Below are 14,004 nucleotides of genomic sequence, written 5' to 3' on the forward strand. Positions count from 1 at the left end.
GATTTCAAAAAAAAAAATACAATAAAATCGTTATAAGAAAATGTAAATTTTTTTTAACCAATGCAAAAAGTGACTTAGTCCACTTTCATAATCAAGGGCACAAATATATAAACACATCAGATTTTGCGAAAAAAAAGTCAAAAATTTAAAATTCTTCGGACAACATTTTATATGTTATTTCTTGAATTCTAGAATAAGATCTGAATCAAAATCAAAAAGAACTACTAAAATCGGACTTTTTGTTTACTTTGTATAGCTTTGTGAAGGAACAAGTTGTCGAAAGTATAAAAAAGAAGTGAAAATACCCTGAAATTAAAGCTGTGTCAATTTTTAAATCAAAGAAAAAATAATTCTGAAGATGTTAATTATTCTATTATAATTATTTAGTGCGTTTCATTGAAAATCGCTAGTAAACTACTAGTGGTACTTTGCCACCTCCCAAAGGAACAGGGCTAATGATAGCTTTTTTAAAAAACCCGAATACAACGCTTAATTCTAATTTTTAAATTAAGTTCTTGAAGTCAATTGTTTTAAAGTGAAAATTTGGAAAAAAAATTTAAATACATTTCAATATAAAGTTGAATGATAAAGGAAACTTCCTTAATTGATTCCTTATCAAACACTGAAAACCATGTGTTCCTATGCCTTCAAGTTTCCGAGAAAATTCAAAAGTAGAAAATCTACTTTTTTATCAGATTTTTATTTTTTGGCTGCAAGCTTGAAATCCTTATTCGAAAAGACCAATAAATAAATGATTTTAGTTCTGTTTGCTCTGATTTTCGTTGAATATGTACCAATTATAAAAGATCTTTTATTTTAATATCTTTTATGATTCATAAAAGAAAATTCATAACAGAATAACAGAAGCGGCAGAATAGACTCAAATAAATCGTAACGGTTTCTTTAATAACTGTTTTCCTTCATTCAAGACCAGTTTAAATCTTTCAGATATCTTTTTTTATTTTCCGAGATATCTTAAGATGAAGTTGGTAAGTGTATTGTGCTTAATATAAAGGGTGTCCCAAAAGTTAACGTCGAAACGAAAACGGTAGATAGGGTAGGTGGTGACAGTTCGCTGCCTCAAAACTATAATGTTCTATGTCGAAGAAATGGGAAAAAATTACTTTTTTATATCAAAATTTTCGTCTTTTCAATGGCTACAAGACTGTGTCCACAAAAATTTTATTTTTGGCTTAATACAATATTTATGGCCAAAACAAATATGCAATTTTCGGATATAAGGGCTTATACTCAGTACTATAAAGTTCTTAGTTGACATAGAACAATTTGCCTCATTTGAACCCCATACAAAAATTACTACTTTTAAGTTACATAGAACATTTTACATTTAAAAATTAGCTGCCGAACTCCAAAATAAAATCTTTTAAAGCAATATTGAAAGGTCATGCGGCAGGTCGATTATGGCTTTTTTGAAAAAGTTACTGACAATAATCAGCAATAGTTTGTAAGTAAGATTCACTTGAATGTTTATTTAACCCTTAACTATAGTGGTGGGTCCAGGGGACCCACATCAACTTTTAAAAAGTTAATAAAAACCGTTGAAAATGAATTTTCTCTTTTTTTTTTTATTTTTTTATTTTTTTTTAAATTGTTATCTTTTGATGCTTAAAAACAAAATTTATAAAAAAATTCAATTTTGTATTTTATTTTATCATTTCAAAACACCACAAATTTTCACCACTATAGTTAAGGGTTAAATAATTGCTGCGTAATTATATTTTTTTGCTTATTTCTTGGTAAATACTAATTTGAAATCTTTCAACTTGTTTGGGCATGATGCACTTCATTGAATTTATGTTTTTTAATAAAAAAAAAACAACAAAAAGTTTAAAAAGCAATATAATTACTCCAAAAATATTGTTTGTTTTGACTGTAAGTTGGTTATTTTCATATACCGTACTCAATACTATAATGTTGTATGTCGAACATAGAACAAAAAAATCAACTAGAAATGCAAGGAAATCAAATAAATGTTCTATGTCAAAACAGAAAAACGTTAATAAAACAGATTTCCAGCATGAAAAAAGAAATTTTAGCATTTGAATCGATAGATTATCCACCTACGGTAGTTGATTTACTATTTTCATGCAAAAACACATAAATAAAGAGTGAAATTCAGATACTCCAAACTTTGTAGTCGATTTTCTCGAAACATTTTTTTGAAACATAGAACATTATAGTTTTGAGGCAGCGAGTTATCAGAAAAATAATAAAAAAAAATCGCAGCCATATATTTTGCGAGTTATGGGCATTTGAAAAAAAGTCGAAAAAATGGTCACCCTGTGACGGTTTTTCATATGCCGTGACTACAAATACAAATCTTAATTTTTCTCATTTTTTTTCTTTTGTAACGGACCTTGAATAACCCTGCTATCAAATGCATTCAAAAATTTGAACTCAGCTGCATCAGTTTTAAAGAAAATATTACTTTTTTACCCAACTTAGTACTAAAAAATTTTACATGACTCTAATGCAATGAGCCGTAGTGTAAAAAAAATGCACTACAATGTTTCGGCAAGTTGCCTTAAAAGTTGGTGTGTTCAATTCTCTTTTCAAAATGGTATAACATTGTTGGGAATATTCCATAAATAACCGAGATAAATTTTCCGACTTTTTTATGAGGTAATTTTTCCATATTTATGTTGTGCGTTAAGATGTTAAAAAATTTTTTATTGTTAAATTGTGATGTTTTTAATTTATTAAATCTTATGTTAATTTATTTAAAAGTATAAAACTAAATTTTGATTAAAAATAAAAAAATATAAAAATGCAATAAAAATAAAAAAATAATGTAAGTTAAAAATATTCTAATTTTAAAATTCAAACGAATTAAAGAATTGTTATTTTATATATGTATGTAGACGTAATAATAAAGCGCCCCTGAAGATGCTGAGAAACTCCAGCGAAACGTCGGGACAAAAATTTATGTTTTAATTTTTTATTTACATAAACAAATCAATTTGACCAAAAAAGCCCAATTAAACTACTTAAATTATAAAATTACAAAGAATTGGTCACAAACACAAACTTAATATGAGAAAAATTAAGATTTGTAGTCACGGCATATGAAAAACCGTCACAGGGTGACCATTTTTTCGACTTTTTTTTTCAAATGCCCATAACTCCCAAAATATATGGCTGCGATTTTTTTTATCATTTTTCTGATGACTGTCACCACCTACCCTATCTACCGTTTTCGTTTCGACGTTAACTTTTGGGACACCCTGTATAAGCCGTTGTATTTGAAAGTGGTATAATTCCATTTTCTCATATTTCGACACATTTAAGTGTTTGCATTTTAAACGGCCATATTATATCTGGATTAAGTTTGGATTAAAGTTAATTTTAAATCCAATCACTTATAAGATAAGATAATCTGAATTTCATAGATCCAAAGATTTATCTTTATTTTTCCTTCACAAAATACTTCACAAAACAACTGAACAGTGTGAAAATGAATTTTACATATCGGTTATAAAGTTAAACAGACCTCCAGAGAGCAGTTTAAATTTGTTTGGATTTGACAAGATTGTATTTAAGATTGGACTTAACTAGTGAATATTATGGATTTTGATTTATTTTTGACATTTGACATTCCTTACATCCAGATGTATTTTTTAACCTAGGGAATAATGTGGCCGTAACTTTATAAATGCAGATGTAAAATTCATTTTCACAGTGTTCAGTTTTTTTCTCAAGTATTTTGTGAAGGATAAATTAAGATAAATGCAAATTATACAAAATTTATTGAATAATCACATAATTTTTTTTAGTGAATAATATGAATACAAAATTAAATTCTTGGATTTATGAAATTCAGATTTAATGGATTGGATTTAAAATTAACTTTAACCCAAACTAAATCCAGAGTGAATAGTATGGCCGTTAAATCACGGATTTATGGTAGGTGAAAAAAGAGTATAGTAGTGTTATTATTTTTATCATTTCGCACTTTTGCGACATCACTGTTTTACGAAAGTATCAAAAAACCTAATACTTTTTATGCACAACAAAGATAGCTATATTAAAGTTACGTGTTAAACAAGGACACCTACATTACATTCCACCAAACAGCTGATTTATAAATTGACGTTTCTCTTCTGCCATTTTCCATATATAAACTTGTTGTGATGTTCTCTGTGTTCTCCTCTGTTGCGTGGCGCAAGCAATAAAATAATTCAACCTGTAAAAAGAAAAGAAGAACACTGGGTCCAAAGATCAATTAATTTTTTTATAATTTTAAATACATTATTTGTGTTCTATTTTTTATCTAATAAAAAAATCTAACTCATGCGATAGAGAGGAGTTCCAAGTTCAATTGACCGAGTAAAAATATTTTCCTATTTACCAATCAATTTATTGAATTTTTACATATTTATTAAATTACGAAGAAAGTTTCACTTTTTCTATCTCATCACAAAAAAATATTTATTTAAATCATGAATACCGGGTAAGTAAACTAATTAGCTCTTTAAACATTTTCCACTCGACCTGTCTCCATAAATAAATGACCTTAATTGTAATTCCGATTTTAATAGAAAATTAGCTGGTCGTACACTTTTCATAACTGGAGCATCGCGAGGAATTGGAAAGGCAATTGCTCTGAAAGCTGCCCAGGATGGTGCCAACATTGTTGTGGCAGCTAAGACAGCTGAACCGCACCCAAAACTACCCGGAACAATTTATAGTGCTGCTGAAGAAAGTAAATATTTTTAATAATTTATTTGAGTTTTAAGGTGCTAATATGTTTAACAAATACCTAGTAGATAGAATTTTTATAGAGGAAATTGTTGTCTGCATAAATTTCAATATAATTAGGTCTTCTTCTTGAATGAGAAACAAACATATTGGGTCTGGAGTTGATTCGGAAAATAGATAAGATTGGTAGAATGTATGAAAAACAGTTAACTTATCAGTTTCTCTTTCCCTGTAAACATGTGATTTTAAAAGAATTCCTATAAACAAGCCTTAACTAAATGTTATCAAAAGTTTGGTTGCTCTTAATAACAGTACCAAAGTTGTTAGAGAAATTTTTATTGACTAAACTCAAAGAAAAAAAAAGGCAAGATTTGAAACGATTTATTAAAACTATACCTAAGGCCATTTTAGTAAGTTACTTAGTCAAAAAATGACTTACGGCCATATTATTCAGTAGTTTAAAAAATACATCTAGATGTAAGGAAATTTAAATGTCAAAAATAAATCCAAATCCATAATATGCACTACTTAAATCCAAATTTTTAAATCCAATCTCGTTAAATACAAACACAAATACGTGATATTCCAATAACCTAACTAGTCAGGTTGTAGGCAAGAGGGGCGAGGATTTTCCTCTTTTTGACGTTTTTTCCTAGAAAATGTGAATTGGAACGCGATTGGGCACAACACTGTGTAGCCACGGCCTTCAGTTGTTTTGTCAAGTATGTATTTTTTTGAAGGAAAAATAAAGATAGATGCAAATTATACAAAAATTATTGAATAATCACATTATTATTCCTTTTTTGAGTGAATATAATGAACAAAAAATTAAATCCTTGGATTTATGAAATTTAGATTTAAGTGATTGGATTTAAAATTAACTTTAATCCAAACTAAATCCAGGATGAATAATATGGCCGTTAGTAATTTTAAAAAAATTGCTTTGGTACTTTACATAAGTTTTTTGGTGCATGGGCTTCAGGTCAAATAATGAAACAAATATTTTCTTTTATACCCACGTAGGTATATAACTGTTTCAAATGTTTATCACTAAATTATTATTTCCAAATGTTTCTTTGAAATTAAATTGTTTCAAAAGTAGGCATCTCTAAAATAGACTGTTTATCCAGTCAACAAGGAACCCTAGTATTTATCTCAACTGATTTATAGGTGACACTTTTGGTGTTTCATAGTTTGCTTAATTCCGTCATTTAAATGCAAAATTTAATGGTGCAACTTTTTTCTTAGAAGAAAAATCAAAATGACCAAAAACGTAAAATTTTGCTTTGAATACTAGTGTTCATTAATTAGTTTGATGTCAATTTTACCTTAAGAAACAACAGTCATATGATTTACCAAAAATAGTGTTTTCTTTGGTGTATTGGAGTTCTATAGGTCTAATAAATAGGGTCTTTAGTTGTATGCACTATTGAGTATCCGCATAGTGCTAAAGGAATGGATTTTTGTTTATGCCCCGAACATAAATTAAACAACCTGCAAATGTACTGGGGCAAAGAAGTATGACACCGAAAACAGGAAGTTAAAACAGCGATTATGATTAACTATAAATGATTAGCCAACTGCACTTCAAATCAATAAAATAATGAGATAACAAACAATACAAAAAACATTAAGTGTTCCGCAATCTCCTATTTTTTAAATGCTTAAGATTATGAATTAAATAATAATTGTATTTACGTACATCTCATGTTAGAAGCATGACTATGCAAAATTTTTTTTTTAAGTTAAGGTATGAGTTACCGTCGCGTCGCGGGGAATCTTGCACTTTGAGCAATTAGCGCGAATAGCACTATTTTGGTATAATAATTCTTGAGAACAGAGGCGGCGCTAGACCAAAGTACTACTAATATAGTTTACTAGCGACAGTAGATGATAAGATAATACTACATTAACCAAAACATCTACTATTAGATGACTACCACTTCCAATGGAACAGGGCTGTAGATGAAAAACAAAATGCACGACTCGATCTCACAAACTTTTTCTTAAGTTTCAGATTGCTTTAATTTTTAAAACTTTTTATACATATAAATAAGATTTTTTGTTAAATGTTCTAAAACGTTAATTCGTTCTTCAAATCAAACAAAATAACAACATCTAGAATGAATTTCAGCAATTTGATTTCTTTTATTAGGGCGCGTTTTTAGAAAAAATCAAAATCGTTAGAAATCGCTATAAACATTTTTCGGAAAAAAACTATTTTAAGAAAAATTTATATGAAATTTTGCAGACATTTTTTATCTACATTCCAAATTTCAGAAAAATTAAATGCAAGTTTTCAAATAAAAAATAAAAATCAAACTTTCTTCATCAAAATAGAAAAACTAATAAAAACTAACACTTGATTGCTTTTTTTTTCATAAAATTGTTAAAGTCATTTTTGAGTAAATTGTACTTTCTAAAAGTGGTATAATATAATATAGCTATTTATTTTAATGTAGAAATTCTTGTTTTCGTCAGTTTGTTCTCGGTTTTCTTTTTTAGAATATAAAATTATCAATTGAATTACCAATTAGAAAAAGGGAATAAATCTATCTCATCTTATTGTTGGCAAAACGTAAATAACTGCACAACTTCTTTATTTGATGGTTCTAAGAATGTTGTTAGGCTAGTCTCACGTTAGTCTTAAAATTTGAAAATTTACACTTTTCAAACAACCTGTAATATAGCTGAGTGCCATTGCTATATTAAAAAAAAAAATTAATTTATCAGTAGGAAGAAGAATTTGTTTCTTTCTTTAAACTATTGTTTTTTAAAATCACTTGTATATATGATTTCTATTAGAAAATCGTTTTTTTTTTTTCTTTATTTTGTATAGAGACAAGATTTACATCAAAATGTAATTTTAGGAATATTGAGGACTTATTGCTTCTTTTAATTGGTGATTCAATTTTGCTTTTGAGTTGAAGAAGAAGAGACCGGAAAAAACCAATTGGCTCTCCCTGCTAAATATAGGAAGATATATAAAAAATTGAAATTGTTTTTGTTGATGTTTGCTTCCTCTGTTAGATACTTATCAATCATTTAATTTTTTTTACGAAATAGCTGATAAATACATAAATTATTCGCATGTTTGTTTGAGCAAAATTTTTGATTTAAAACGGGTTTTTTAAAGTTTGGTGGATTGTAAATCCGTCCGTATTTTGAAACATCAATGAATCCGCAAAATGTGTTCGAATACGGAATTTCGAACAGCAAAAATTCGAAAATTCCAGTGAATAAAATGGTCCTTTTTAATCATTAAATTGGCGGCGGAAAACAGACATGTGTTTAAGTTAAAATTGGTAGAAAGTGTGAAAAATCAGTTTATATAAATTGCGAGCGTAAGCGAGGAAAGAATTTTTTTAAGGGAAATAAAGTTTACCCATTCTTAAGCTTTACAAAAAATTATTTCATTCAATTTTAAATACCTATACAAAATTGAAAAAAAGAAAAAAAAAAACAGTTTTTATCACTGAGATTTTGTAACAAAAAATGTATTCATTTCATTGAGTTTTAAATTTAATTGGGAATTTTAAAAGCAAAATTTTAGATAATCCAAGTTGCTTGGCAAACTAATTATCTGCTTCACTTGAGAAAAAAAACAAACAATAATCTTAAATTGTTTAATTTATTTTTTCTTTCCTACTTTTGCAAAAAGTGGCCACTTTTGTATGCTTCGACTCATCTCAATGCAATTATGGAAATCGAGTGGAAACAAGCCAATTTCAATTATTTAATTGTTTTGAATAAAGAGAAGAGACATGTTTTTTCAGATTTTATTATTTCTGAGACATTTTCATTTAGCGCCCGCGGGGCCCCTCTAAGCGCGGGGCCGTGTGCGGGGGCACACTCCGCACAGCCCTTCCGCCGCCTCTGCGTGAGAACACTCAAAATTCTAAAGAAATTTTTTTCAAGGACCAAATAGGTCTCCGATGTTTTGGAAGTGTATCAGAGTGAAAGTTTGCGTTCAGGTTAATTTTTCAAAAAGGAAGTCAGAGCAAATATCTTAAAAATAAAATAATCATAATAACAGTCAGAAATCCTACCCAACTAAACTCATAAGGTTAGAGGCTAAAATTGGTGGCAAATAAAAGATTAGTTGATGTTGATAGTAAAAAAAATGTCTGCATCATTCATAACTTTTAAGTTTGTTTCAAATAAGAAAAATTAATCTAGTACACAATAACTCCGATAGTGAAAAAGGTGTTTTTTTACTAAAGGTCATACAATCTATTTTTTTTTATTTTCAGCAACAACTTGTCTTAAATTTGACATCAATTTTAGCCTCTAATCTTTTGAGCTATGCAAGCAACTAGGCAGTTGCCGATTGAACGATCACAAATCTTTTGATCTTTCAAACCAAAATTGTGACCTAATAATGATAATGAAATAAATAGCTAAACGTTTTAGCTTGTGAATTTGAATTTTGGTAGCTTTTCACTTTTACATATTACATTCGCATAGTTTTTTATCAGAATAGTCCAGGGATGGAATCAGCTAAGGTGATAGTTGATTGTCACCTTTCTGACATAACAAAAAGGTGATCGTCACTTTCAAAATCACCTTACGTGCAGCAAAAGTACTTATTGTATTGATCAACAATCACCTTAGCCGATTCCACCCCAGAACATCGCCGTTAAACAAAGCTATAGCGATAGTAATAAATATTTTATCTCTTTCCAGTTGAAAAAGCCGGTGGAAAAGCTCTCCCATGCATTCTTGATGTCCGCGATGAGAGTCAAGTCAAGAGTGCTGTCCAAAAAGCAGTTGAAAAGTTTGGTGGCATCGATATTCTTATTAATAATGCCAGTGCCATATCTCTAACACCAACTGCTCAAACTGATATGAAGCGATATGACCTCATGCACCACATTAACACTCGTGGAACATTTTTGGTGTAAGTTTGTTGTGTATTTTTGTTTTTCTATAAATAATTTACTTAAAACTTAACTCACTTTGTACTTTTCAGTTCCAAAGAATGTTTGCCTTATTTGGAAAAGAGTAATCATGCACACATTTTGAATATTTCACCTCCATTAAACATGAAACCACTTTGGTTTGCAAACCATGTAGCCTACACAATGGCCAAATACGGTATGTCTATGTGCGTCCTTGGAATGGCTGAGGAATTCAAACACATACCAATTGGTGTAAATGCCCTTTGGCCACGTACCGCTATTCATACTGCAGCTATTGAAATGTTAAGTGGTCCAGATAGCAACCAATTCTCAAGAACACCCGAAATTATGTCCGATGCTGCTTATGCTGTTTTGTGCCGTGAGCCAAAGGCTTGCTCAGGAAATTTCTTTATTGATGATGAGGTCCTTATATCAGAAGGCGTTACTGACCTCAAGAAATATGCTTGTGTTCCTGAAAACGCTGACAGACTGATGGGTGACTTTTTCTTAGATTCCACCGATATGTCAGATGAACTTAATAAAGTAGGAACACCAGTCAAAACTACCGAAGGCGGCAGTATTCCGAAATTGTTTGAGAAAATCGAAAGTCTACTTAGTGAAGAACTTGTTGGTAAGACCCAAGCAATCTACCAATTTAATGTGGAAGGTTCTGAAAAGGGAGTTTGGTTCTTGGACTTGAAGACTGGTTCAGGCAAGTGTGGCAAAGGAACACCACAAACAAGTCCAGATGCCATTTTGACAATGACATCGGATAACTTTAACGATATGTTTGCAGGTTTGTTTCAGACTTTATATCAGTTTAAGAGTTGTTTTTAATTTTGTATTTTGTTTATTTATTAGGTAAATTGAAGGCTCCTACAGCATTCATGTCTGGCAAATTGAAAATTAATGGCGATCTTCAAAAAGCCATGAAACTCTCGAAGCTTATGGGTGGTTTAAAATCAAAGTTGTAGATTAATTTATTTTTTTCTTCTTGTTTTAGATAAAATGGAAAATTGTTTTGGAAATATACATGTATTTTTATACCTAAAAATTGGAATTGTATTTTTTATTTGTATTAGAAACTTTTTTTTTTTAGCTTAACACAAAAATAGGTACATACATAAATGAAAAAAGACCAAACGGACGCTTAACCAAACAATAATTTTTAATTTCACCAATTGGGTAAATAGAGTAATGTCATTTCCTTCACTCCGCTTAGGAGTATTGACATACACTTAGAAGATTTAACATCTGGAGTAAGGATATTTACCCCATTTGTGGAGAGAAGAAAAACAAAATATTATCCAGGAAAGCCCAGAAATCTTGATGTAACTCGATATTTTAAATTAAACTACGACCTCGTGGGAAAAAAATGTGGATTGGGGCCTATTGTGAATATAAATTTCGAAAATAATAATGAATAGTTTCACCTTAAATTTAAAGATATCGACAAAAAAAATTGCAAGTGGTTTAATTAATCAAATACATGTCGAGGGAAACAAAACTCCCAAGGAATAAAGTTTGAATGATTTTTCTACGACTACGAACAGTTTTTTTTGTATATGAGCTACATTCAAAGACAGATAACAGTTAAATCTTTGGAATCGAATGCATATAAATTAAATAATAACACCCAAATAATAATGCACGATGATTCATGTTTGACAAATAATTTTAAATTTGAAAAATCAAAAAAAAAAATTGGAAGAGGATAGAATTCGAACCATGATTTCCAGCCCTATTGTGAGTTCCGGCGGAAAAGTTGTTCACGCTCGGACATCTCTCGGTATTTCCATCTTTTTTTCAGGTAATATGCGAGGTAGTCGATAGCTCTTTACTGACTTAAATTTTGGTGCCAAACAAGAAACTAGTTTAGCGGAATATGTAAATTTCCTTCGAGTACGATACCTTTAAAGATTCCGGGAGAACAAAAATATTCCAGGTGGAAAACATTTCACGTGAATCTTACGATAGGGCTGATCTTGAGGCTAATTCCATGGTAACTCAAGTTACATTCAGAAAAATTTTCCGATACATAAATATAGGTATATTTTTACCAATTTCAATATAAATTTATACGAAAATACTGTCCATGAATGTAGCATTCCTTTTACTTTTATGATAATGTAAAACAAATTTTTTAATTTTAACCAATTACTAAGAAAAAATAAAACTCTGTTGGTAACTCGCGTTACAGAAATCGGGCACGAGTTTTAAGAGTCCAACAGTATGAAGTTTTTCTGTAAAATTTAGAATCTTAATTTATTTTTAATGAAGATTCCACACATACAAAATTACAAGGTTTTATAAATTAGTGACTAATTTGTTCAATAATTCGAAGAAAAAATTGAGAATATTTAGGTAAATGCGGACATGAGATTTTTTTAGATTTTTGACATAAGTTATAGAATATGTGTAAATTCACAAACGCATCACTGCAGAGATGATTTGCGATCATTCCTGTAGCACGTTCATAAACGCAAATAAATAGCATCACTTAAAAGTCAATCGTTCATTATTGCAAATTTGGATAAACTGATGCGCAAATATCAAACAAAAAAGCATCAAGAATTTTCTTGATAACTTGGTGATGCCGACGCGATTTGGAGTAAAAATGAAGGAAAAGGACAATGAAAAGTATTTAATCAAATTCTAAATTGTTTATAAATGAATAAATTTGATGAAATTTAGGGAATATTTTACCAGCACACAAATTAAACAACTAATAGAAAGCAAATTAATATATGAAGGTGAATTTATTGGAGGCAGAAAATTGAAGTCAGTATTGTGGAGGAATGTTCTGGAGGAGATAAAATGTGAGGCTCCAGATTTTAATTATAACAAAGAGTTTTTATTAGTACATTTCCATCATTAAGCAAAAATTGTTTTTAAACGTAAAACTTTTTGTCGATCAGCATCGCATCGTCATCAGCTGAGCAACGATCAGCATCGCAAAAAAGCAGTAATGCGTAATCACTACCAAAAAATTTGACGTTTTTGAATTTACCTTATGCAAACAAAGATAGAAACAAAAAATTTAGCCTAGTAGCACTAATTCCAAGATTGTACCAGGATTTTTTTAGTGCATATCCCAAAATTTCCCCTTTTTTCGAAAAATACCATTTTTTCATAGATATGGATGTTTTTTTCATTGCATTTTATTGATTCTTAATGATAATGGATATGAAAACTTTCATGCAAAATTTGGTTCCTCTACAATAACTTTAAAGGGTTTTTCAGTAGTAAGTTTGCAGATGAAAAACAGGTATAACTTTTTTCAGAGACGTCAGATTGTCTTGATTTTAGATTTTTTGGAATCAGCATTGATCAGCATTATTTTGAAATCATGTATCATATGTGTATATAATGCCATCGTCTATTTTTGCTGATTTTGAAAATCTCCATTTCGCGCTTTGACCTTGAAAATCGCGACTTGCGGACATGAGATTATTCTAGACTTTTGAGGTATGTTATAGAATGCCAAAACGAAGGTATTGAGCAAAAAAAATTCTAATAGCATTCATTCCGAGGTTTACCTCTTTTTTCACCTTATTTGACTGTATTATAACTAATATCGTTAAAATGAAACGATTATCGTAAAACGTTATCGCATTTGAAGGAGAACGAAGAAGTTTCAATGATAATCGTTTTACAAAATATGGCGATTTTAGAACGCATGTATCTAAAACTTTATAGGTACTTACATTTTGGCTACCTCCACTCCCAAAATTTGCCTTTGAATACTTATAGGCTGTTTTCACTGCAGCCTAAGTGAGATAATTTCAAATTGGATAATTTCCTTTACGATTTGACATTCGAAATGAGATAATTTGCGAAATTAAGGAAAACGGGATATTAAATATAAATCAAAGGCCCTTATTTCGAGTGTCTTTTGTCTATCGATATACGACTTTTGTCGATCATCTAAAATGAATTTTGGTGTTGTAAAATTTTGTTGTCAACAAAATCTTTCGTTTTATCGTTCGATCATTTTCGTTTACAATTTTGCTATCGACTCATATCGAGTTCATATATCACAATACCAAATTAATATTTTCGTCGAAAGAGATACACAATACCAAAACAGATATTTATCGATTCGATCGACTTTTATCGCATCGAAAGTTGAACGACAGTTGCAATAAGGGCCAAAATAGAATTTCGGATTAAAAAATATTTTTTTTTTTTTTTTCAAAAAACAATTTGTAAATTGAATTTCTGCAATATTAGCTGCGTTCCTTTGGGGGCATTTATCTACTGCTTAGTTCTAAGGGCTGCTATCAACTTCTATTATTCTTGAAAAAGTAGTTCAAAGCAGCTTTAAGTACTGAGCAGTAGATAAATTTGTCCAAACGAACGCAGCTATTGCCGTATATCGCCT

The 14,004-nt window shown here is 29.8% G+C and overlaps 1 protein-coding gene across 1 annotated transcript; it reads left to right on the top strand.

The window, feature by feature from the left end:
* The first annotated feature begins 4,138 nt into the window (after positions 1 to 4,138).
* LOC129908732 (hydroxysteroid dehydrogenase-like protein 2) lies at positions 4,139 to 10,636 on the top strand. Its single transcript, XM_055985458.1, has 5 exons — positions 4,139 to 4,471; positions 4,560 to 4,723; positions 9,406 to 9,619; positions 9,692 to 10,416; positions 10,482 to 10,636. Exons 1-5 carry the CDS (start codon positions 4,461 to 4,463, stop codon positions 10,592 to 10,594), a joined length of 1,227 nt encoding a protein of 408 aa, XP_055841433.1. The 5' UTR covers positions 4,139 to 4,460; the 3' UTR covers positions 10,595 to 10,636.
* Positions 10,637 to 14,004: the final 3,368 nt, after the last annotated feature.

Source organism: Episyrphus balteatus, chromosome 2, assembly GCF_945859705.1.
Source record: "Episyrphus balteatus chromosome 2, idEpiBalt1.1, whole genome shotgun sequence".
Lineage (NCBI taxonomy): Eukaryota > Metazoa > Arthropoda > Insecta > Diptera > Syrphidae > Episyrphus > Episyrphus balteatus.